This window comes from Stegostoma tigrinum, chromosome 3 (assembly GCF_030684315.1).
Source record: "Stegostoma tigrinum isolate sSteTig4 chromosome 3, sSteTig4.hap1, whole genome shotgun sequence".
In the NCBI taxonomy this organism is placed as follows: domain Eukaryota; kingdom Metazoa; phylum Chordata; class Chondrichthyes; order Orectolobiformes; family Stegostomatidae; genus Stegostoma; species Stegostoma tigrinum.
Window position 1 is genome coordinate 28,823,831 of NC_081356.1, and position 25,569 is coordinate 28,849,399.

The following is a 25,569-nucleotide window of genomic DNA, read 5'->3' on the forward strand; positions in this document are numbered from 1 at the left end:
GTATAAAAGACAATCAACTGTTGCAAATCCCTAAAACCCAGGTAAGGAATAAACCCACTTAATCAGGCACAAGGACATCTTAGACAAGGTCATTTAGAGGAACAATTTTAAAATAACTTCTTCATGTAGATAGTTAAGATGAAGTTAATGAATACATTAATTATTTCTAACCACATTTCTACTAATGGTCACTAATTTCATTAAACATTAATGGCCCCTACACTAAGGAATTATTAATAAATATTGTTTTAATTTTGCCTGATATAATTGTAAAATAATTTAATTCACACACGACATATTGGTGTCTCAAATTCTTGAAGAGAATAATTTTGTGTTGAGACACGTTCTGGTATTACTCATGCTTTAAGAACATTAGCTGTTTAAGTCGATTGATAGGTGTTTTGTCAATATGCTGTTTTTTTTATGCTCCAGTATATCAAGAAAAGCCTTTGGAAGTGAAAGATTTTTATTTTGCTGAGTCTAATGTAAATTTGAAGCAGAAAGTTGCATGAAGCAAAACTTCAAAAATGGACAGGATAAAGGTTTAACAACTTTTAAGAAACAGGAATAATATGTTTCTGAGGTTCTAACCTTGACTAAATTATCTGTTTTTCCCCTTCTGCCATGACCTACTAAATACTTCCAGCAGCTTCTGCTCCTGAATCCATCTTGAAAGCACTCTCAGTATGTTTTCCTCACTTATCTCTGATGTTCCGACAGCTTGTTAATAAATTATTAAAGAATTCCGGAAGCATTTGTGGCATTAAAACTGGGAAATGAGCTCAACATGATTAGATGCCATTCAATATGTGACTGAGCTTTTGACTGCTTAGGCAGTTAACTTCAAAAAAAATTAAGGATTTGGATACAGTAAATACAGAGGACCTGTTTCCAATAGCTGACAGAGCAATAACCAGAGGTTGGAGATTTAAGGTGATTGGCAAGAGTATCAGAAGCAACATTAGTAGAACTTCTTGTTTTATCTTTATGAGTGGTTCGGATTGAACGTAAGAAATAGAGACAGGAGTAGGCTGTCTGGCCATTTCAGCTTCCCCTGCCATTCAATAAGGTCATGGGTGATCTCAGCTCCACCTGCCCACCTCCTCACTACAATGCTTAATTCCTTTAATGTTCAAAAATTATCTATCTTTGCTTTAAAATTGTTCAACAAAGTAGCCTCAACTGCTTCACTGGGCAATGAATTCCACAGATTCACAATCCTTAGGGAGAAGTTCCTTGGAATGTGCCGTCTGCTGTACTGGTGCATACAGATTAAAGGGTAGCCTTCAAAAAGTTTTGGATAAATACGTGAAAGAGAAAAATAATGCAGAGTTGGGAAGTAGGACTTTCTGGATTTTTATTTAAATATGCTGTTCAGCCTTGGATGGGGTGAACGGCTTCCTTCTATTGTACAATTCCAAGATTTTATTACAGTAATATTTCATTTTATAAAACTTATATTTTAAAAGAACATACAGTGCTGCTTCAAAGATATGGAGTGGGGAATAAATAATTATTTTCTTTCAAACCTTTGTCCTGTTCCTGTTTAATTGAACTAGACCAGCCATATCAACACAAGAGTATGTCAAAGGCAGAGAGTTCTGTAATGGTAACTCATCTCTTGACTCCCCCAGAGTCAGAAGTCACACGACACTAGGTTATAATCTAACACATTTATTTGAAATCACATGACTTCACCTGACGAATGAGCAATGCTCTGAAAGCTTGTGATTTCAATTATACTTGTTGGGATTATAACCTGGTGTCATGTGACTTCTGCCTTTTGTCAGTCCAACAGCAACACCTCCACATCATGGTCCCCAAAGTCTGCCCACCATCGACAAGTGCATCAGGAGAGTGGTGGTATATTAATTATTTGCTTGAATGAATCGAGGTCTAACTACACTCAAGAATCTAGAAGGCAGATCACCACAAACTTCTCAAAGGCAATTAGGCTGGGACAATTAATTCTGGCCAAATGCCACAAACACTTATAAAAGAAACATTAGGAAGAATTGGCCTGCATAATTGGTCTCTCAACTTTCAACATTCACTCCCTCCATTGTCAATGCATAGGGGCAGCAGTGTATGCCATCTACAATAGGCATTACAGTAACTCACCAAGCCTCCTTTAACAGCAACTTCCAAATTCACAATCTCTACCAGTAAGGACAGGTGCACTAGATGCATGGGATCACAACTGCCTTCAGGTTTCCATCCAAGCCACTGAAATAGGGGAATGAGGGGTGTGGGTCCTTTTTTTTAGAAGTTCAAGAATACCAGAAAGAATATCAAGCCTACATAATTTGACTGGTTTGGGAATCACATATGTACTTAATAACACCAGAAAGAATAGTAGACTGACTACCAGTGCTGGGCCTTGAGATTTCACTATTTCTGGTTTACTCATTTATTCATTTCATGTCACGGAAGTGCTATTTTGATAGAAACTTTCTTAAAAGGAAACAGAGGCCTTATTCAACATGTATCTAACAGTTACATATAAATGGATAAAACTTGTATGATGTCCTGCAAGCTATTCAAGTCCGGGGAGCCAGTTGCTGATTAATATTATATAACTCAGTGGCTGGGATAGTGTTGTTCTGAATAGATTCCAAAATTAACACATACTCAGGGATAGTGTCTGATGTAGACACAGGTCTGGACACTGCTAGCAGCACAGGACTGGGGGTTAAACTGTGAAAAGGCAGTAATGGGATGGAAGGGGCATTTTAATTTAGTCTACCTTTAATAGTGAAATGTATTGCAAGATTGCAGTTTTACGAATGAATGAATGAAATGTAGTAATAGTACACATAATACGCCAGTGAGTGGTTAGTAAAGTTATGAATGAATAAGAGCACAATAGTGGCAACATTGAGTGTTTGTGGGTGGATTGATTAAGAGGACCTATAGTGCAAAACTAAAGAGGCTCATTGTGTAGTGTCTCACAAAAACATAGAATAGGATATTTTAAAGCGTTGACCCTGCATTACTAAAGACACACCACCCAGACCACGGGAGCCTTGTTAATTGCTAACTGATATGAGTAAGCAGGGCAGAACCTTAGCAGACCACTGGATAGTCAATGGTTAAAGGTTACAAGATAAGCAAGCGACCACATAAGTAAAAGGGCACCGTGTGTTTGAATCCAACTAGTAGATATGAAATACACAACAATTTGATGTAATCAACATGGCTCGTTACCCGATTTATGAATTTGATGTAACTAAATTACAAACCTAGTGTAACTGACTGCGCAGTCAATTGATTTACAGACTTGATGTAATTACCACTTAGTTAATTAACTTATAGATATATATTGATTAAAATCAACTACATAGTAATAGTTTGTAGAATTACACAATTGCAATATAAGAAACTATAGTGTTGCGCAGGTGTTCTGTAGAGTGAGTTCGATTGTCCTGTGTGATGATTTGGAGCTCCTCCCCTCGCTGTAATCGATTGCTGCTCAAACAAGCTGCAGTTCCTGCTGCATTCCTAACACCTTCAAAGTTTTCTTGCCCTCAGAGACCAAGGTTACACCTACACCGCTCAATATTCTGATGCGAAACTATATCACTGTTCCTTTGGTGTGGAGATTCTGAAGGGGTTAATACTGAAGAGTGCCTTACGAATCACTTTTAGTGATATATCGATTTGATGGGAGAACAGATTAAGATCTCAAAGGATCAGAGATAATGGGAACTGCAGATGCTGGAGAATTCCAAGATAATAAAATGTGAGGCTGGATGAACACAGCAGGCCAAGCAGCATCTCAGGAGCACAAAAGCTGACGTTTCGGGCCTAGACCCTTCATCAGAGAGGGGGATGGGGAGAGGGAACTGGAATAAATAGGGAGAGAGGGGGAGACGGACCGAAGATGGAGAGTAAAGAAGATAGGTGGAGAGAGTGTAGGTGGGGAGGTAGGGAGGGGATAGGTCAGTCCAGGGAAGACGGACAGGTCAAGGAGGTGGGATGAGGTTAGTAGGTAGCTGGGGGTGCGGCTTGGGGTGGGAGGAAGGGATGGGTGAGAGGAAGAACCGGTTAGGGAGGCAGAGACAGGTTGGACTGGTTTTGGGATGCAGTGGGTGGGGGGGAAGAGCTGGGCTGGTTGTGTGGTGCAGTGGGGGGAGGGGACGAACTGGGCTGGTTTAGGGATGCAGTAGGGGAAGGGGAGATTTTGAAACTGGTGAAGTCCACATTGATACCATATGGCTGCAGGGTTCCCAGGCGGAATATGCTGTTCGACCGCTTTGCAGAACACCTCCGCTCAGTTCGCAACAAACAACTGCACCTCCCAGTCGTAAACCATTTCCACTCCCCCTCCCATTCTCTAGATGACATGTCCATCATGGACCTCCTGCAGTGCCACAATGATGCCACCCGAAGGTTGCAGGAACAGCAACTCATATTCCGCCTGGGAACCCTGCAGCCATATGGTATCAATGTGGACTTCACCAGTTTCAAAATCTCCCCTTCCCCTACTGCATCCCTAAACCAGCCCAGTTCGTCCCCTCCCCCCACTGCACCACACAACCAGCCCAGCTCTTCCCCCCCACCCACTGCATCCCAAAACCAGTCCAACCTGTCTCTGCCTCCCTAACCTGTTCTTCCTCTCACCCATCCCTTCCTCCCACCCCAAGCCGCACCCCCAGCTACCTACTAACCTCATCCCACCTCCTTGACCTGTCCGTCTTCCCTGGACTGACCTATCCCCTCCCTACCTATACTCTCCTCTCCATCTTCAGTCCGCCTCCCCCTCTCTCCCTATTTATTCCAGTTCCCTCTCCCCATCCCCCTCTCTGATGAAGGGTCTAGGCCCGAAACGTCAGCTTTTGTGCTCCTGAGATGCTGTTTGGCCTGCTGTGTTCATCCAGCCTCACATTTTATTATCTTGAAGATCTCAAAGGAGTAAGATTTACCATCCAGGTCCTCCTGGTAGTCTTGGTAATAATGTCAATTCAATCATGTAAATTGTACATTGTTGCTCAAATACAAAAAACTCTACCTTGTTTAACAGAAGAACCTTTTCTCAAAAGACTGGATTTCCTCCACCATACTAAAGCAAGCAGACCCTACCCTGAAAGAGGATGATGGTAGCAAATAGGCGCGCAGTTGTGCAGACAGACAGTCTCAGACAATATGATAGTCAGTGACGTGGATTGTTTTAACAACACGGTAAGCAGTGAAATAATTTCCATTAGCTGATGCTACAGCTTGCTGGCAGCATTTGGAGGTCTGAAGGTTTCTTCAAATAAAACCTTAAAAACCACTGTCAGGGCGACATTCAGCACTGGAAAGAGCTGAACGTTTAAGAACTCTACTAAAGAACAAGCTGTGGTAAGGTGCAACAAGACAGTATCTATAGTCCAAGATAAAAGCACCTCTGGGGTAGTATGAAAATTGGGAACTCCTTGGAGCTGGAGCATTGGTGCCTCCCAGGCAGTCAGGGGTTGCATTGGGTGCTATTGATCTGTAGATGTATCCCAAGACTTCAGAGACCCTGCGAATTGTGTTTCAATACCTGATGAGCATGAGAAAACCTTGTTTAAAGGGCGAGAATTAGAGGCTAGGAAAGCCAGAAGTAAAGAGAAGTATAGATAATACAATGTGAGGCTGGATGAACACAGTAGGCCAAGCAGCATCTCAGGAGCACAAAAGCTGACGTTTCGGGCCTAGACCCTTCATCAGAGAAGTACTTGCAGAACAGACCAAGCATCACTGTCATTCCAAATGGACAACATATGGCATGGTTACAGTAAGGGAAATCAAGGACCACAGAAGTATATGAACTTGAAGTTACATATGTGGGGGATTCATTATGTTAGAATTAAAGCAATAAAGGGGCAATTTAGAAACTTAAACAGGCGAGGTCAAATGGAAAAATAAGCTGGGAGAATTTATTAAGGCTGAACAAAAGACCCATTATTAAAATCACTGTAAAGGAGGGAAGCATTTATTGAAACTACATACAGCTGGAATCATTCAGGAAAAACTGTGAAAGAAATGGAAATAATTTTTTTCAGTCTGCAATGAGCAGGATTCATCCAGACAAGCTATAAAAATGTTGGGAATCCTCCACTTTACCTGTGAAAACCAGGTAGCCTCCACCCTAGCTGCAGAAAGTGAAAATCCTCGGGTTTGACTGCAAAATGACAGGTAAACTATTCATTGGCAGCACCGAACAAACAGCACTTCCATTTCGAAATGATAATGTTAAAGATGATCAGGCATAATATTAACTGGAAAACGTATTTTCAGAAATGGGTCAAATTGTAGACAGAATTAAACATTACGGGGAAACCAATTCTTAAGGTACAGAATTACATGCAGATTGGATACTAAATCAGAAACCATACACATAAATAGACAATGAACAACTGGAGGAGTTGCTGATGATATTACAGCTTTGTAAGGTATAAGTCTCAGATGGAAGTTTGCTGGAAGTTTTGGCAATTGCCTTAACTTCAAAACAAATCGACATCTTGTAAGACTTGGAAGAGAAAGATTTAATGGAGAGTTTTACTTCCAGGGAAATCCTTAGATAAGTAAATTAATGATCTCGACAGTGGAGAAATCTGATTTTAGTGAGTTAAACCAGAGTTCATAAGAGACAGAAGTGTTGGAATTGCTAATGAGTCTGTCTGATTAATACAGTCAAAAGAAGTTTGACTCTTGAGAACTCATTCAGATGGTGAGTGACTCAGAAATTTGGAAGCAGCACAGATCAGCGATGAAAGGAGATGGTCAACTTTACCAGAGGAAATCAGCACAATCTATTCAGTTCTTAAGATAAACCATCACGACAGAACAATGGCGGAAGCCAGTATGGTGAGCAGGATAGACAGCAGATACTAAAGGTTCTTAAATAAAACAAAGAACTGTGGATAGGAACCTGAAAGAACTGCAGACTTCCTGCATGGGGAACCTACAGCTTCCAGGGCTCAATATCAAGTTCAATCATTTTAGAACCTGAAAAATTTCTCTGATGTCCTTTACCCATTTCCACACCCCAGGCCCTGTCATAACATGGGCTGCTTTCAGTACAACCAAGCCATTTTCATTCAAGTGATGTTCAAAGGAAATAGACAGATTGAAGAAGTAAGAATGAGACAAAGAGTAGACACCCTGCTAGAATTACTGAGTTTTAGCTGTATTGCAGAGAAGGCAACTGAACTACATAAGTTTTACGTAAAGGACTGATAGTTAACTCCTAAGAGTAGATGGGAATCTCTGTGCTGTTAGAATGCAAGTTCTAAGAACTATTAGACAGCAAGGTGTTGTGGTCAGGTCTTAGGAAAAGTTCCAAGTCGTCAAAGAAGTTCTGGTGGGTCACAAGAAGCTGAGTGTCACTAATAGGCCATTAATATGGCTTAGAGTGGGAGTTGGAAAGCAACATGCAGTCGTTACTTGAGGTAATAAGAACTGCTGATTTCGGAGTCAGAGATAACACAGTGTGGAGCTGGAGGAACACAGCTGTGTTCCTCCTGTGTTCCTCCAGCTCCACACTGTGTTATCTTAGTTGTTACTTGATATAGCTCAGCAAGATGGGAGCATGTGCAACTTATTTCCAGCACTCAGAATTAACTTGTGATAAACATGAGTAATATAATGTGACTGCGCACCCCAACTGTGCACATCAAATAGCAAATGCAGATCCAAGGATTTCTCAGGAACTCGCTCACACATTAATAACATGATGAAAGGAAAAATGCAAAGCAAGAACTAGCTTGGTGAAGCTAGCCGTCAGTGAAAGGTTGGAGTTGTACCTGTGAATTAGTACCAGAATGTAGTTTTGAAGTCCAGTGGAGCATGAACCCTGAACAGGTGGTTGATCAACTGGAACATGAGTATTCATTGAGGGAAACAGTACAAAGTGGCTGTTGAGAGGGGGTTTCAAGCCTGACTCTGCAATACGAAAGAATCATAATCCTTTAAAAAGTTTAATGAGATTTGATCACTCATCATGTTATTAACATCTGGGCGAGTTACTGAGAAATCCTTGGATCTGCATTTGCTATTTGATGTGCACAGTCAGGGTGCTCAGTCACATTATATTACTCATGTTTATCACAAGTTAATTCTGAGTGCTGGAAATAAGTTGCACATGTATTAAAAATTGTATTAGTATTCTAATTGCACAGCAACATCTTGTTGTTCAAAACTGCAGAATCTTGTGGCTTTATGCTCTTAGTAGGTCCTCTGGATAACATCTTTTGTCAACTTTAAACAAAAAAAGCTACCGATCCCTAATCAGATCATAACACAAAGTTGGTGGCTTACTCTGAGATTTGAACTTAAGTAGGTACTCCCATCCAGGATCACAACACATTCTTGACTATGAAAGCATATCTTGACCTCAATCTTCTTCAAATGGCTGGAAGGAGCCAAACTCGAATTACACAATACAGAAGAGGCCCTTTAGGTCAATTGAGTCTGCACTGCCAAATCTACAACAGTCCTATTCTCCAGCACGAGGACCATAAACTTCAACATTATGACATTTCTATCCTCGTCCCATTAGTTTTAAACAAATTAAAGTTAAGAAACCTCACAGGAGCAGGAAAACTGACGTTTCAGGTCGAGACCCTTCTTCAGAAATGGGGGCGGGGAAGGGGATTCTGAAATAAATCGAAGGGGCTCGCAGACCTAAGATGGATAGAGGAGAAGGTAGGTGGAGAGGAGACAGACTGGTCAAAGGGGCAGGTTTGGAGCCAGTAAAGGTGAGTGTAGGTGGGGACTTAGGGAGGGGACAGGTCGGTCCAGGGAGGATGGACAGGTCAAAGAGGCGGGATGAGGCTAGTGGCAATTGTGGTAATGCAGGAGGCCCAGGATGGGCATGTTGTCCAAGGATTGGGAGGGGGAGCATTGCGACAATGACGCCACCCAAAAGATGCAGGAACAGCATCTCATATTTCACTTGGGAACCCTGCAACCCAAGGGTATCAAAGTGGACTTCACACGTATCAAAATCTCCCCTCCCCTGACTGCATCCCAAAACCAGCCCAGTTTGTTCCTGTCTCCCTCACCATTCCTCCCACCTCAAGCCCACCCCCATCTCCTACCCACTAGCCTCATCCCACCTCCTTGACTTGTCCGCCCTCCCTGGACTGACCTATCCCCTCCCTAACTCCCCACCTACATTCAACTTTACTGGCTCCAACCCCGCCTCCTTGACCTGTCTGTCTCCTCTCCACCTATCTTCTCCTCTATCCATCTTCTATCCGGCTCCCCCTCTCTCCCCATTTATTTCAGAACCCCCTTCCCTTCCTCCATTTGTGAAGAAGGGTCTCAACCCGAAACGTCAACTCTCCTGCTCTTCTGATGCTGCTTGGCCTGCTGTGTTCATCCAGCTCTAAACCTTGTTATCTCAGATTTTCAGGCTTCTGCAGTTCCTACTATCTCTGTAACAAAGTTAAGAAACCATTGGTCCAGCTACAGTTAGTCATGGAACAATGGGTTAAAGACATTTGGTTAAGGAACAGGTGGTTGTGGTCAAACAAGTGCTGGTAGAAGGCTACATGGGGCTCCTTAGACTCATTCCATGACCCAAGTGAAAGATAAAGCTCATTCAGATTAGCTATGTTGGCACAAAAAGTATTGTTCTTGCAGGAACGAAGATGGAACTATACAGAATTAACTGAAACAATAACTGAAATTGCTAGAAAAGCTCAGCAGGTCAAGCAGCATGGGTGGAGAGAAATCACAGTTAACGTTTAGGCCCAGTGACCCTCCTTCAGAACAGGTGAATTGTTCCCAGCTGCGACCAATATTTAGGGGGAATTCAGACAGCAAGGATCAACAAGGTTTGTAAGCAAACCCAAGAAACCTGGTCAGCTAGACCAGCTAGATAGCTAGTCAGTAGTATATTCCACTGAGATCATTGATGCTTGTTTTTTGAAGTAACACAGAGTGCAACACAGCTTGGTGAATAAATAGTTAGGGCCGATTTAAGTCATTTTGTGGGACCTTTGCATGTAAATTGACTGCAAATTTCTTATATTACAGCAGCGACTACACTTATAAACAACATCATTGGTTGAAAAGCTTTTGAATTGTTTGAAAGGATGTGATAGTCTCAATAGAAATGTAATTCTTCATTTCTTTCTTTACTGCTTTGATCAAGTGTTAATTACTTAAAAAAGTAATTCATTGATATGATTCTACATAAAAAGCCATCATAGGTAATGCATTTTGAGAAGACCTAAATGGGTTAACAATTCTCAGTTATTAACATAACAATCCAATTTCAGATCCTATTGTGAAACAGACTTTCCAATTTTCTGTCTAAGTTTGGAGTGTAGTGGGAATTCGTAGCTAGTGGACCGGTCACACAGAGTTGTTTTTTCACAGGGTATATGCTCCTAGCAAGTTAAGCACATAAAGATTTATATCCATTTTTGTGATTGTCATGAATCAGCTGTCAGCCATTCTATAAGCTGACATTGAATACATCATGATCATAATCCATCATTGTGCATAATTCATCAATATATCAACTATGTGAACACCATTAGTACCACAAATGATTCTTGGTGCTAGTGGATGATAATAGACATCCTGGAATGGTTTCAGGTCTTTCTTCTTGGAGTTTAATGATGACGAAAATGCATTTGAGTCTCAATCGCTCCTTTGCAAAGCACTTCTGCTTCAGACCAGCTCTCCATTATTCCATTCTCCAAACATTAGAATTACACACTTTTACAGCAGAGAATGAGGCCTTTCAGCCCATCATGCCTGTACCAGCTTTATGCAAGAACTATCCAATTAGCTGATCTCCCTGCTCCTCCCCTATTGCCCTGCAACTTTACTTGCCTTCAAGTGCAAAGTTGCTAATGAATCTGCCTTGACTAGCAGTGCATTCCAGACCATGACACCTTGTGTCTTAAAACAAATTCTCTTCATCCATAAGTGCCTCTTTTGCTCACTGCTTTAAATTAGGATTAAAACCAGTGATCTGCTTTAGAATCTATTGTCTAACTGAATAGTTTCCTTGATTAAATAGAAAGTTGCATTCATTGTATTAAGGTTCAAACAACATTATCTACTAAACGGTACTTCAAACAAATGATGAAACAGTCATACTGTTACACCATCCTCATGGAAAGATACTAAACTAATTCAGAGCTGTCACTTACAGTCATATTTATTTTCCTTGGGGTCTTCTTGTTATCTGCTTTATGAGTGACCAGCATTGCAAATTCCAACTGAAGTGTTATTTTCTAGCATGTTATTCTGCACTGATCCAGTAATCTAATTAAACTTTAAGGTGTGTATGACCAAGGATTTGAAAATGCCACTATTCCCCACTGTGTAAGGTCTGGATGAGTAAAACTTTACTACAAAGTACGTCAACCTCAGCTTTATCTCCTTTGAAATCAGAAAGTATGGATATAAACTTCCGCTTCTACTGGTAATTTATCAAATTAATCTCAAGTGGATCAATCACAAGTGAGTGCCGGGTCTTATAAATATTCACTTTCAAATTAAACACTGGTTTGTTCAAATGGCTTCTGAAGCTATGGTTGAGTATTAAGGAGGCTTATTTTTGTGTAAAAACAATGTACATTGAGTGTGAGAGAGAGAGATAGCAGAGAATGATACCGATCACTATTATGTCATAAATCTACGGAAAAGGGCATTTGACTTGACTGGTCTATCCTGGTGTTTAAATAGCACTCAAGCTTCCCCCAACCATTCAATCACCATATCCTTTTATTTCTTTCCCCATCCTGCTTATTTAGTGTTTCCTTCTATCTGTGCTATTTGCCTCAGCCATTTCATGTGTTCTCAAGCACCACACTTTCAACATTCTGTATGGTTGTGTGTGTGTGTGTGTGTGTGTGTGTGTGTGTGTGTGTGTGTGTGTGTGTGTGTGTGTGTGTGTATATGCTGGGGGGTTGGGGGAATTCTTGGGTAGCAAGGGGTGGGGTCTAGGTAAAGAAGTTTCTTGCTAATTCTGTATTGTATTTAGCGCCTATCCTTTATTTATGGTCCCTAGTCTTCCTTGTCTGCCCAAAGAAACAGTCCAACTCCAATCCTTGCATAATTTTGAAGCAGCTGAATGGACAGAAAGACAAAAGAATGGATGAGATCAAGAACAGAAACTTTATCAAAAAAGGGTCACTGTATACAGTTAGAGAAAGAAAGGTAGCCAAGTACAGACACTGGAAACAAACAGCTGACAGTGTGATCCTGGCAAAATCTTAGGGTGAAATGGAGCTTTAAAAACAGAAGAGGAAGAAGAAGAATTGGATAACATTGAGACATGGATTAAGGACAACTTGAAGTTAGCCAAGGGAGCACGGTGATGACAATGGCTCCACCAAGGATATGGTGGCAATGATCTATCAGGTCATCTCTCTGCTTTCTCTCCTCTAAGGGGTGAAAATGAAACAAAAAAAGGCCTTCAGCAAGAAGTTCCCAGTAGATAACGGGAACTGCAGATGCTCGAGAATCCAAGATAACAAAGTGTGAAGCTGGATGAACACAGCAGGCCAAGCAGCATCTCAGGAGCACAAAAGCTGACGTTTTGGGCCTAGACCCTTCATCATTGAGGTGGTTTGTTTTGTGTCAGGAAGGATTGGTCCATTAATTCTCCAAAAATGTGGAGAACAGTAAATGAAAAAGCAATTTATCCCATCAAGACAACTGGGCAATCTTTCCCCTTCTCCTGTGAGTGAAAAAGGCATAAACAATTGGTGGATAAATTGTGTTCAATCTTGTTGAGATGTCATGTCGTTTACTTCTTAATTTTTTTCATAGGATATGAGCATCACTGGCAACACAGTAAACATAGGAACACGGACGATATCCCTGGCCCTAAAGTGCCAATCAATGGAAATAGTTTCTCCTGATCTACCTTATCAGTTCCCCTCTATATTTTGAAAATATGACCAAATCACTCCTCAAATGGGTTATATAAGAGTACAACAGGATCCTGTTCAACTTGACCAGTAGGCCGAAGAATCAGAGATGGAGTTTAATTCAAATAAATGCGAGGTGTTGTTCAGACAAGACAGGACAGGACTCACACAGTTAATGGTATGCCCCCAGGGAGTGTTGTCGAACAGAGGGTACATAGTTCCTTGAAAGTGGCATCACACATAGACAGGGTGGTGATGTAGGTGTTTGACATGCTTGCCTACATTGGTCAGAGCACTGAGTACGGGATTTGGGACATCATGTTACAGTGGTACAAGACATTGGTAGCATTTGGAGTACTACATATAATACTGGTCATCCGACAGTGGAAAGGATGTTATTAAACTGGAAAGGGTGCAAAAATGATTTACAAGGATGTTATCTTAAAGACCGGAAGGTTTGAGTTATAATGAGAGGCTGGGATATTTTTCCCTGGAGCATAAGAGGCTGACCTTATAGAAGATTATAAAATCATGAGGGGCATAGATAAAGCGGATAACCAAGGTCCTTTCTCCAGAACAAGGGAATCCAAAGGTTGACGGGATAGGTTTAAGGTGAGAGGGAAAAGATTTAAAAGGGATCTGAAGGAGTAACTTTTTCATGCAGAAGGTGGTGTATGAATGGAATCATCTGCCAGAGGAAGTGGTAGAGGTGGGTGTGATTACAACATTTGAAAGATATTTGGGCAGGTACATCGATAGGTAAGATTTATAGGGATATGAACCAAATGCAGGCAAATGGGGCTAGTTCAGTTTAAGGAACCTGGTTGCCATGGACAAGTTGGGCTGAAAGGCCTGTTTTTATCCAATATGACTGTATGCCTCTATAAGTTCAGCATTATTGCCCATCTTTATCGCATTTGTGAAGATGGCAGTGAACAACTCACTTGAAGTACTGCAATACACAGATAACATGTCACTTTCTACTCAGGTACATTTTATGTATTAATGAAATATACAATGACAGGATTTTGTGTTTTTTTTTGATTAAAAAAAGGATGCGTGCCAATAATTATGAAGAAATAATAAAACATTAAAAATACAATGTTCCACTCCCACAAAATCTCAGCATATAACAAAACATAGCTTTCAAATCATAAAATAGAGTGTAGAATATGCATAAACAAAACAAATTAACATTTTGACAGAAAGGTAAATTACTTGAATAAAGAATTGATGAAATACAAATATGGCCATGTCTTCAGCTGTCTGGGTGCTCAGCAGCGGAATTCCCTCCTGACATGCCTCCACCTGTTCTTGTCCTTTAGCCTACCTTTTGTGACTTGTTTAATATTCCACCATGTGGCTGGGTGGTTGGACTATTACAATACATAATTCTAACCTGTATTAAGATATCCAAATATACATTACTGCTCTTCATACAGTACTGCATCATCTCTTATCGCATTGGGAAACTGACCACACAGAGGCTCTGTAAAGATGTGTGCTGAAGATGATCATGCATAACAAATTCACCTTTACTGGAAATATTTTGATTGGGGTGAGGGCTGGTGAATGTGGGCATGTGTCAAATAGGAACACATAGTGTCAAGTCACCTGTGGAAAAATTTTATTACAACCAGTTTGCAATAATCTTGTTCTGCTGGTTGAATGCACATTTCCAAGTCTGGACGCCAGGTGATGTATTAATTTTGAAATTGCATTAATTGCATTAGCAAAGTGGTTTTTAACATTGATTTGAATGACATCTCTCTTTTTACCTGGCGTTCTGCCAATTCCCCAGATGCCATATCAACTGCGTGGCTGTTAACATTACTAAATCTTAGAATGTTTCATTGCTATTGTTGCAGATCGACAGAGCTCTCTATTGCTCTCACAAGCACCATCCCTTTCAATCAACACCTCACCATTCTATACTTCACCATCCCAACATCATCTGCCTCCGCACAAACACATTTCCTTTCCTCACAGGCACAACCCGATTGGAGCTGTAGATAAATTCCAATAGACCAACTTAACACTTATAATGATGAATTCTAAAACCTGCTGACATGAGGGCTGGGATAACAAGGCATAGAGCTGGATGAACACAGCAGGCCAAGCAGCATCGGAGGAGCAGGAAAGCTGATGTTTCGGGTCTAGACCCTTCCCGAAACGTCAGCTTTCCAGCTCATCTGCTTGGCCTGCTGTGTTCATCCAGCTCTATGCCTTGTTATCTCAGATTCTTCAGCATCTGCAGTTCCTACTATCTCTGACACGAGGGCTGGACTAATTTTATCCATCATGGGAAAAGAAAATGCATAATTTCTTTGCGAACGTGATTGTTCTGTTTCAAAGTAGTTTGAACGCACCAATGTCTAGAGAGTGATTTAGATAGCCAGAGAATCTAGAACAATGGGTTACAGTCACAATAGAAGAGGTCAGCCATTTAGGGCTGAGATGAGGAGAAACCTCTTCATTCAGGGCAGTTGTGAAGCTTTGGTATATGCTATCACAGAGAGCTCTAGATGCATAGTTGTTGAACATATACTGGGCTAAGACTGATATATTTTTGGACTTTGAGAGAATCAAAGATTCTGTAGATAGGGACAGAAAATGGAGTTGGTTAAATCAGACTTGATGCTATTGAATGGCAGAGCAGACCTAAGGGACTAAATGTCTTACTTCTTGATGTTATTTCAGCTGCTACGCTATTCTTAAATATTTTGAGAAACATAAAATCTAGAAAGACAGAAAGTGTGTGTGTGTGTGTGTGTGAGAGAGAGAGAGAGAGAGGAAGAGAGAGAGTGAAACACAGGCAACATCAAATCATCTACACTTTGAAGGCATTGCGTGGGAGTATCAGTGATGACCCAGTTAGGAGACCATCGCAGTCTTATCCTGAGCATTATTGTGCTTGGAGATTTGTCTGCTAGGAAGAAGAAAGCTGCCTGTTTAGCGTAAATATAAACCTCAAAGTAGTGGAGAAGTAATAGTTTGTGCTTTTATAAAAAGAACATTACCTTGGCCATGTTTGGAAACTCCAAAAATGGCACACTGTTCGTCTTACTTAATGGTTGCAAAGCAAAGATTCATGTCTATTTTCCTCATAAAATCGCTGATAGAATGCATAATGAGGCCAAGTGAAGCTTGAAAATGACATGTTTGATGAACACGTTCAAAGTTTTTAATTGTGTAAAAGGGAGGGAGGAGGCAGCAGCTGATTACTTTGATTTACTCATGCGCATTTGAGTTTCTGAGAATATTTAGAAAGTTAAGCTGTTGTCCATGATAGGAGTTGTCAAGTCCTCTTCTTTTAATGTAAGTCTGTCTTCTTGGCCCTCAATACTTTGTTGATTCATTCCTACTGGACCTTTCGTTGATTTCAGATTGTGTCACCTCAGTGATAACTCTTTTGAAGCTTAAGTCACCCTCTAGAAAGAATAAAATTTAACTTCCTGGATTTCATTTAGTAACTGGTTTTGCAAGTGTTAAAGCTCAAAATCATGCACCTTATCAAATTTCTCACAGATGCTCAGTAACTGCAAGATTAAAATTATTCCCACTTTTAGAATAAAATTTCCACTGAATCATTAAGTGAGTTGAACAGGTAATAGGAGGCTCATGACTAAGGTTTTTCTGATATTCGAGGTGCCAGGGTTTGTAAAGATTTAGCAAATTTACGTAGGTGGAGAAATTCCTTCAAAATGTAGAAAATTTTCAACATAGGAGTCTGTTTAGCCCAACATTTTCCTGTCAGCTCCTTGAGAAAGTTACTCAGTTGGTCCCACATCGGCCTGTACTTTTCCCACAGCTCTGTGAAGTTTTACTTGTCGAATTCCCTCTTGAAAGCTACCAATATATCTGTTTCCATTGCCCTTTCAGGAGGTGCATTCCAGATCACAAGAACTTGCTGCATAGAAGTTACTCCCCCTCTGGTTCTTCTTGGCAATTTATATTTTCCCAAATATAACAGAGGGTCCTTAATAAAACTCACAATAACATTTGTTTTTAGCGTTCATAAAATAAAGCATCTCGCAATTTACTGTGCATTAGAGCGTGGTTCACCACGGTAAATAATCCTCCTCCCTTCACCTGTCACAATAAGCTCTACTATGGTGAGAGTAAGATGTTACTAGTGACTGGATTCGGTAAAAACTCTGACCAGCAGGACTGTGCCTGCAGTCTGTGTGTCTCCATGTCTGTGTAGACTGTGCCTGATGTGGGACTCCCGATGTGAGCGTTCCTTCACTCACCAGTTCCTTCTTTTTCATACACTCCATTAAAATTATAAAGAGATGCTGGGCCTGTGTGCGACTGTAGTTGAAGGTCTTCTGGATGGTGACAAGCAGTTGGTCTCTCAAAGATTCATTGATTACCCTGATGTGGAAAAGAGAGAATGAATGGAGCCTTTAGAATTATGCAGTGACAAGAGATAGACTGAGGTGATACACCTAGGAATAGGGGAACCCCAAGAGCCTGCATCACCATGCAATTAGATAGTTAATGGTGCAAAGGCCATTTAGCCTACTAAGATTGTATGGGGTTTTGTAAGAGAAATACAGTTAGTCTAAATCCTCCATAACCTTGCAACTTTTTCTGCCAAATTAATCCAATTTGTTTTTGAAAATTGCCATTCAATTTGTCTCGAATACTCTGTCAGGCAGAGAATTTCTAATCCTAACTAATTGTTGCATGAAACAAGTTACCTTAGGCTGAACAGTCATGGTTGATCTCTGTTTTAACTCCATCTCACTCCTCTCCCAATTTCGACCCTAAAAACCTCTTGCCTGACAAAACTTAATCTCAGTTCCCTACTACTAGCCCCTGAACTCCGGCCTCAAAAGATTTTTGTCTAATTTTTGCAAAAGTATTTTAAATTGCATTGCAATTTTATCCATCTAGTTGAGGGGTGTACCAAGTACAATCATTTTTGATATACTTCTGCTCAAGGTGAGTTAGTCATCACTTGGCTACTGAGAAACACTCGCTATACCCACAATTAAGATTTTGACAATGACTTCAACGCAAGAAATTTGAAATGAGAACAAACTTGGAGAGAATTTACTAATTGAGCAAAGGCTTTTCAAGATATTTCTAATAATTTTAAAAAATAGCCTTTCGATATCATTGTCTCAACATTTTGGTGGAGAATATAGCCATTGAGCTATGCAATTAAAGCATATATCCCATTGTACACTTCACAGTAAATATGTTTATACTATACACTGTCACATACAGCATTAAAAAAAATTACCACCTGCTTAATAATGATCTGAATGACATAGTCAGCATGGATTTGTGAATGGGAAATCATGTTTGACAAATCTTTTGGTGTTTTTGAAGGTGTTACTAACAAAATTGAAGGGGATTTGATAAACATAATGTATTTAGGTTTACAGAAGGCTTTAGGAGGTAATTCACTGATTAATGATTTGCTAACAGACCACTGGAATAGAAATAAATGAGTCTTTTTCACGTTGGTAGGCTGTGATTAGGGCGGACCCTAAGGATTAGCCTCAATCGTTCACAATATATATCAACGATTTGTAAGTGGAGACTTAGTGTAATATTTCCAAATTTTCAGATAATACAAAGCTATGTGGGAAACGTGTAGAGAGGAAAATATAAAATGGAATTGGTCAGGTTTAGTGAATGGGCAAGAACTTGGTAGATGGAACGTAACATGGAAAAAATGTGAGGTGGAAGAAATAAATGTGCACAGTATTTCTTAAATGGTAAGAAACTGGAAAGAGTAGGTGTATGAAAGGACCTGCCTGTCCTTGTCAATAAGTCACTGACAGCTAACATGCAGGTAAAGTAAGCTGTTGGGAAATGCAATGGAATGTCAGCCTTTATTACCAGAGAATTTGAGAATGGGGGTTGTGGAGTCTTGCTTCAACTGACAGGAGTTTGGTTACACCACACCTCATGGACAGTGCGCAGTTATGGTCTCCTTGTCTTAGGAAATATATTATTGTCCTGGCAACAGTGCAACAAAGGTTCACCAGACGTTCGCAGGATGGCTTTCTTTTTAGCAATAGTCAGGTTTGTGTTGCTAATGACTTTTCTCTCAGTTGGCTATTCACTGCCCAGGAAGTGATAGTTTAAGTTGAAAGGTTTTGTTTTCTTGGCACTTACCCTCCAGCCTCGGAATACTTGTGAGCGAAGGCAAGAATATCTGAAGCCCGTCCGCTGCCATCGCAGACTACCACGGGCACAGGAGGGGTGTCTCGCAAATACTCCAACACAATAGAGATTACGTTGGGACCACCTTCCACAATGAGTGCTACCACTGGAACTCCCTGTCCAATCCCTGGAGAGAGAGACATCAGATCAAAGAGGCAAGGTCAAGGAACCAAAATGCATCAAGCTGTCTATCAGGTCAAATCTAGGCTGTCAGGCTCTATTTAACACATTTGCCTTGAAGTCAGAAGGCTAGGCATTCAAGTCTCATCCCAGAGATTTGAGAACAAAACTTCAGGCTGACCACACCCATGAAGGCTGCAATGTTGAGGGGTGCGGTTTTGTTTTTGATGTGGCCTGGTCTAACTACTTGTAAAAGGTCCCAAGGCACTCTTTCAAGGGAGAACTATGGAGCTGCTCCTGGAGTCCTGGTCAACCTTTATCTCTCAGCCAGCATGTCTAAGTGAACTAATTCCAGACTATCACCTTGCTCTTTTGGGAATCTTGCTTTGCACAAACTGACCATGAAATTTCCTACTTTGCAACACTTCATTAGCTGTGCATCTAGGTATGATATCATTATATAAGTCAGTAGAATGTTTTATTAATAGGATAATTGTTGATATCCTAATAACCAGCTAAGATAAATGGTTAAGTGTATTGAACCTAGCTCATGAAGCTTGCCTGATTTGCTCAAGCAGAGAAAATGATATATTGCAACATTATTACATAGTAGGCTCAGTTTCAATTACCCTGTATTTTAGCTCAGGAGCCAGAGTGCCAACTTTCTCGTACGCAGTCCGACTGGGGGAAATGAGACAATAAGCCCTTTCATGCTACAATTCTGAATTTACGCTAAGTAGATGTACTTCAGGGTGGCACGGTGGCTCAGTGGTTAGCACTGCAGCCTCACAGCACCAGGACCCGGGTTCGTTTCCAGCCTCGGGTGACTGTGTGGAGTTTGCACATTCTCCCCGTGTCTGCGTGCGTTTCCTCCAGGGGCTCCAGTTTCCTCCCACAGTCCAAAGATGTGCAGGCTAGGTGGATTGGCCATACTAAATTGCCCGTAGTGTTCAGGGGTGTTGTGGGTTATAGGGGGATGGGTCTGGGTGGGATGCTTCAAGGGGTGGTGTGGACTTGTTGGGCCGAAGGGCCTGTTTCCACACTGTAGGGAATCTAATCTAATCTAATCTAAATTGCCTGTAGTGTTCAGGGGTGTGTGGGTTGTAGGGGGATGGGTCTGGGTGGGATGCTTCAAGGGGTGGTGTGGACTTCTTGGGCCGAAGGGCCTGTTTCCACACTGTAGGGAATCTAATCTAATCTAGTCTAATCTAAATTGACCATCGTGTTCAGGGATGTGTGGGTTATAGGGGGATGGGTCTGGGTGGGACGCTTCAAGGGGTCGTGTGGACTTGTTGGGCCAAAGGGCCTATTTCCACACTGGGGAATCTAATCTAGTACAGAGCAGGAAAGGTAGCTGTAATAGTTTTGTACGTGGTGTTTTTGTATTAATATATTACTTAACCAAGAGCATTAACTGTTACAGAATTAAGGCGTGTAAACAGAGGAAAGATACAGATCAGCACGGTCTAATTGAAAGGTGAAACAGGGCTGTAAGGCTTCCTCAAGTACCTATATCTATTATCATTGCCTTTAGGTTTACAACCAATGAAACACTTCCGAAGTGTGGTAACTGATGTATTATAGGAAGCATGGTGGTGAACACATGCACAGCAAGATCCCACAAATAGCCGTGCAGTTGTGACCACAATAATTTGTTTCATTGATCTTGGTTGAGGGATTACTCTCAGCCAGGATATCAGAATAAGACATTTTACTTTCTTCTGGGACTCCAGTGAAGTTGTTCCATTTTCTGAATAATTGTTTAATTTCATTTACAAATTAAATAAATCAAGTGTGTTTTGTTCTAGAGTCATACTTCAGAAACTAACTACACATACAGGGCTGATAAAGATAAACTTGTATCTGTGCACATTTTATAGTTAACTTGCTTAAAATATCAGACTATCATGTTGGATTTCTGCGTGGAACAGAAAACAATATAAAAGTATGTTCAACACTTCCCACTCTGAAATAAAAGCTGTATTTCTCCTCAAAATATCATTTAAATTTATGAGCTAAAATTATGAATGCTGTAAATCTAAAGTAAAAATGCATGAAATCAATCATGCATCCAAGTGTATCTGACAAATGTAGACAAGTTAACTTTCTCGATGGAAACCTTTTAACAGCTACACCAGAATATCTGATGTGCCTCCTTCTTTTGTTCTGTTGCATTTAACAATAACTTCCATCTATATAGCAGCTTTAACGTAAAAGAGCATCCTTGATGTTTCACAAGAAATAGGCAGTCAAAGGTTTGGTGGAAAAGGTAAGCTTTAAGGTGTTGTATGAGCCTGTCTAGACTATTGTTCACTGTGGGGTAGATTCGCTGCCATCATCCTTTTTTTAGTGTAAGGAGTTACAGACCCCATGATCTGGTGTGGTAAAGAAAACCTATTTGCTGTTCCAATGAGATAAGGCTTTTGTCTTGAACAAGATGAAGTTCGGCGCATGATAACTATGTACAAGTTACTCTGATCTGGTAGATATTGTTAGAGGCTGTAACAGAACTCGAATGGTAGGTCTTATTCCTTAGAGATCTTAAGTTGTTCTCTCACCAAGTCAACTTGACATTATCGTACTGGGTGGTGCTTAAAGCATACCTCAGCATTAACTCATTCAGATCCTTATATCCCTGTAAAACAAGTGCACCTCAAAGAAGCAGAGAGAGGAAGGAAAATGGAGAGGTCTAGGGAAACAATTTAAGAGCTCGGGACCTAGACAGCTAAAGGCAATACTGGAGCAAAGAAAGCTGGAGATGTGGAGAATGTGGAGGAATTCAGATAACTGTCTCAGAGGGATGTGGTTTAAGAGGAAGTTTCAGAGATAAAGAAGGGGCGAGATCATGTAAGGATTCAATAAGATGGATGAGGATTTTAAGTTGTGACATTGCCAGAGTGGCAATCATTGTAGGTTAGGGAGCAAAGGGATGTGTGTACTGGACTCGATGGCAAGTAAGGACACTGCCTGCTGATGCAAGAATGACCATTCATTCTTAACCCCTGTTTTCTGTCTGTTGGTCAATCCTTGATCCACGCTAATACATTACCCACTATCGCATGTGCTTTAATTTTGCTCTAACTTTCTGTGGACCTTGTCCAAAGCCTTCTGGAAATCTGAGTTTCCATTGTCCATTGACTCCTCTTTATCAATTATGTGAGTAACATCATAAAAAAATGTCTCCAACAAATTTGTCAACCGTGAGTTTCAACTCCTCATTTGCCCTAGTTACTAGGATCTCTAACGCTTGAAGATTTCTTGCATCTGCCCCAGTGAAAACTAACACAAAGTAATCATTTAGCTTCTCTACCTGACTCTGCCTGTAATAGTATCAGAGATAATGGGAACTGCAGATGCTGGAGATTCCAAGATAATAAAATGTGAGGCTGGATGAACACAGCAGGCCAAGCAGCATCTCAGGAGCACAAAAGCTGACGTTTCGGCCCGAAACGTCAGCTTTTGTGCTCCTGAGATGCTGCTTGGCCTGCTGTGTTCATCCAGCCTCACATTTTATTATCTGCCTGTAATAGACCCACTTTCATTTTAGCCAAATGTTTCATTTTTCCATCTGTATAAAAGCTTTTAAAGCCCATTTTTATGATTTTCTGAGATTGCACTCATATTCTAATCCGCCTTTCCTAACCAGTTTCTTCATCCTCCTTTGCTGTATTCCACAAACTTTCCAATCATCAGATTTATACTAATTCTGGTCACTTTTATAAGCCTTGTAAATCCTATACAATCCTTAACTTCCTTTGTTACCTGTGGTTAACTGATTTTTGAGTTTTTATACTTTGAAGGAACCTATAGTTCCTGTAAGTCATGCAATAGTTCCTTAAAGACAGTCCATTGGCTAACTACGGTCATGCCTTTTAATGTATTTTCCCAATCCACCTCAGCCAACTTAGGCCTCACCATTTCATAACTTCCCTCATTTAAACTTAACATGCTTGCTTTTGAATGAGCTACTTCATTTTCAAATATAATGTAAAATCATGGGATGATCATTCATCTCTATATGCTCATTTAGAAGATTATTAATTAGAGCTTTTAAATTGTATAACACTAGATTTAAAATAGTCTGTCCTGTAGTCAGCTTCTTAACGCGCTGCTTTAAATTAAAACCAAACACATTCCAGAAACGCAATCTCTCTGGCCTAGTGCTCATATGGTTTAACCAGTCTATATAGAGTCACCCATGATTACTGTTTTGTCTTTGCTACAAGCTTGATTAATACCATGCTCCCCACTACCAATGCTGTTTGGTGGTCAATAAATAACTCCAACAAAAGTCTGATCCCCATGCTGTTCCTGAGTTCCACCTAAACAGAATCTACACATCGTTCTTCCGATCTGAGATCCTCCATTACTAATGTACTGAACACATCTTTTATTATTAACACAATTCCACCTCCTTTCCCTTCCAGTCTGCCCTTCTTAAAAGGTGAATATCACCAAGTGCATGGGAACCATGTAGCCATGTTTCTGGAACAGCAATTGTATCATAACCATTACTTTAATTTGTACCTTTAGATGCTTGTAATTTCACAGCATAGGCAATCAGCTGTCAAGGTTCACTGTTCCTTTTTCAACCTCATATGCAATGTACTGCTCTCTCTCTTTCTTCCATTTTAAAATACCATTTGTTTTGATTTTTTTTTCAAAGTTCCAAAACAAAGCAAGAGCTTTTAAAACTGTAATTACCATCAAGGAAATTAGCTCCAGCACTGGAAAAAAAACTTTTTAAAAAGAGCCCTCTTACGGCCACAATTTTCTCCCATCCACCATTTAAGATAACTAGGATCCCATGAATCTAGTTATCATGTTGTGAATGCTACATGCATTCAGATAGCGTTGCTCTTAACTTTTACTTTCTGATGCCATTCTGCATTCAAGGCATATGCGATGCTTGGCTTTGTTCTCCTTTCTTCCATTGCCCTTAGCAGATTTTCTACTTCCTGTTACCAATTTCACTTCCTTCCAATTTGGGTTACCCATCAAGTTCCCATTCCCCTCAGTCCCATTTCTACTTTTTGCACCAACTATTCTCTGTGTAAGTGAGGTATGCATCCTTACCACTTTCTGAGAACAAAATGCTTCTCTTGCATTTTCTGTTAGATTTATTAGTGACTGCTTTATGGGTTCCACTTCTGGTCTCACCCAAAGTTGAAAATATCTTCTCTTCACTAATCCTTTAAAATCTATTCATATTTTTTAAGTAACTTCATCAGGTAAATGTTTGGTTTTCTCTTTTCTAAAGAAAAGACCCTCCCCCACCCCAGCCAATTCAGTTTTTCCTGGCAGGTGTAATCTCCCCAATCCAGTAACGTTCCTGTAAATCTCATTTAGACTTTCTCCAGTGCCTTTAAATCTGATGATTGATACGAAAACCCAGAATTGTGGACAATACTCCAGTGTGGTCTAAGTTTAACCTAACTTATCTACTTTCAATTCTATCCTGCTAGAAGTAAACCCTAGTGCATAGCTATATCTATTGTATTTTGTATGTCCTATTTTCTATTGAATAGAGGATTGTTGCACATTTTCATTTTTACTACACACAATCTGTTGTTTGTGTAGCTTGCCTTTAAATGAGCTCACTTGTAATGACTCCATGTGCCTGTGCATATAATGTTGTGACTCTGCCTGGCAGTTCTTGCAAGCTGCATTTCTAATGTCTGCTTTATAACTGACAACGTGTTTCAAAATAAACTAAACCACAGAGTTAATTGATCCACCACAGAGTTATTCAATTCACCCACAGAGTTAATCAATCCCTACTAGAACATTATCATTAACATCACCAGAACTTCTGAAAAAGGTTACGAGTTCACACTTTTGTTTTAAATTTGATGTTTGCAGTTGCTGATTTAAATACGTCTTCCTCCTTAGTGTCACTCGCAGCTTCACACCAGCCATTGAAATCAAAACACACCACTGAAAGGAAGAAAACAAGTCTCGTGACTTTTTGAAAGACAGAGAGCAAACAAAGTGGTTACTGGAATGTGACATTGTAGCTCCACTGGAACAACAAATCTGGGGTGCTGTCTCTCTGAATAAAAGGCTATGTTAACAGGTTACATTCACTCAGCATGTGGAGTCAGAAGTCACATGTGGGTTAGCACCCTACACATAATGGGCTTAATCCAGGTGGAACGATTAATGGGATGCCATTGGTAACTATTGAACATCCCTTTGCATTCCCAGCCCCTTCATATATTCCCAGGCATAGGATGACAAAGGGAAGTCCACAGGTCACATAATGTACAGTCTGGAAGAAAGCACTTGCATTTATTAGCACCATTCCTAACTTTGGAACATTCCAAAGTGTTTCACAGTGAATTAATTACTTTCTGAAAACTAGTCACTGTTGTACTGTAGGAAAACATGTCAG

The 25,569-nt window shown here is 40.4% G+C and overlaps 1 protein-coding gene across 11 annotated transcripts in view; it reads right to left on the minus strand.

Moving 5' to 3' along the window:
- Window positions 1–25,569, minus strand: part of trpm3 (transient receptor potential cation channel, subfamily M, member 3) — a 447,170-nt gene that overhangs the window by 77,592 nt on the left and 344,009 nt on the right. For 10 of the 11 annotated variants that reach the window (XM_048526724.2, XM_048526723.2, XM_048526726.2 and 7 more), the window contains 2 exons: window positions 19,008–19,182; window positions 17,123–17,246 (listed from right to left, as the gene is read on the minus strand). In XM_048526724.2, the coding sequence (XP_048382681.1) occupies window positions 17,123–17,246; window positions 19,008–19,182 (299 nt within the window). Of the gene's footprint in view, window positions 1–17,122; window positions 17,247–19,003; window positions 19,183–25,569 lie in introns of those variants that run through there. The other variant, XM_059644097.1, reaches the window with a different exon arrangement.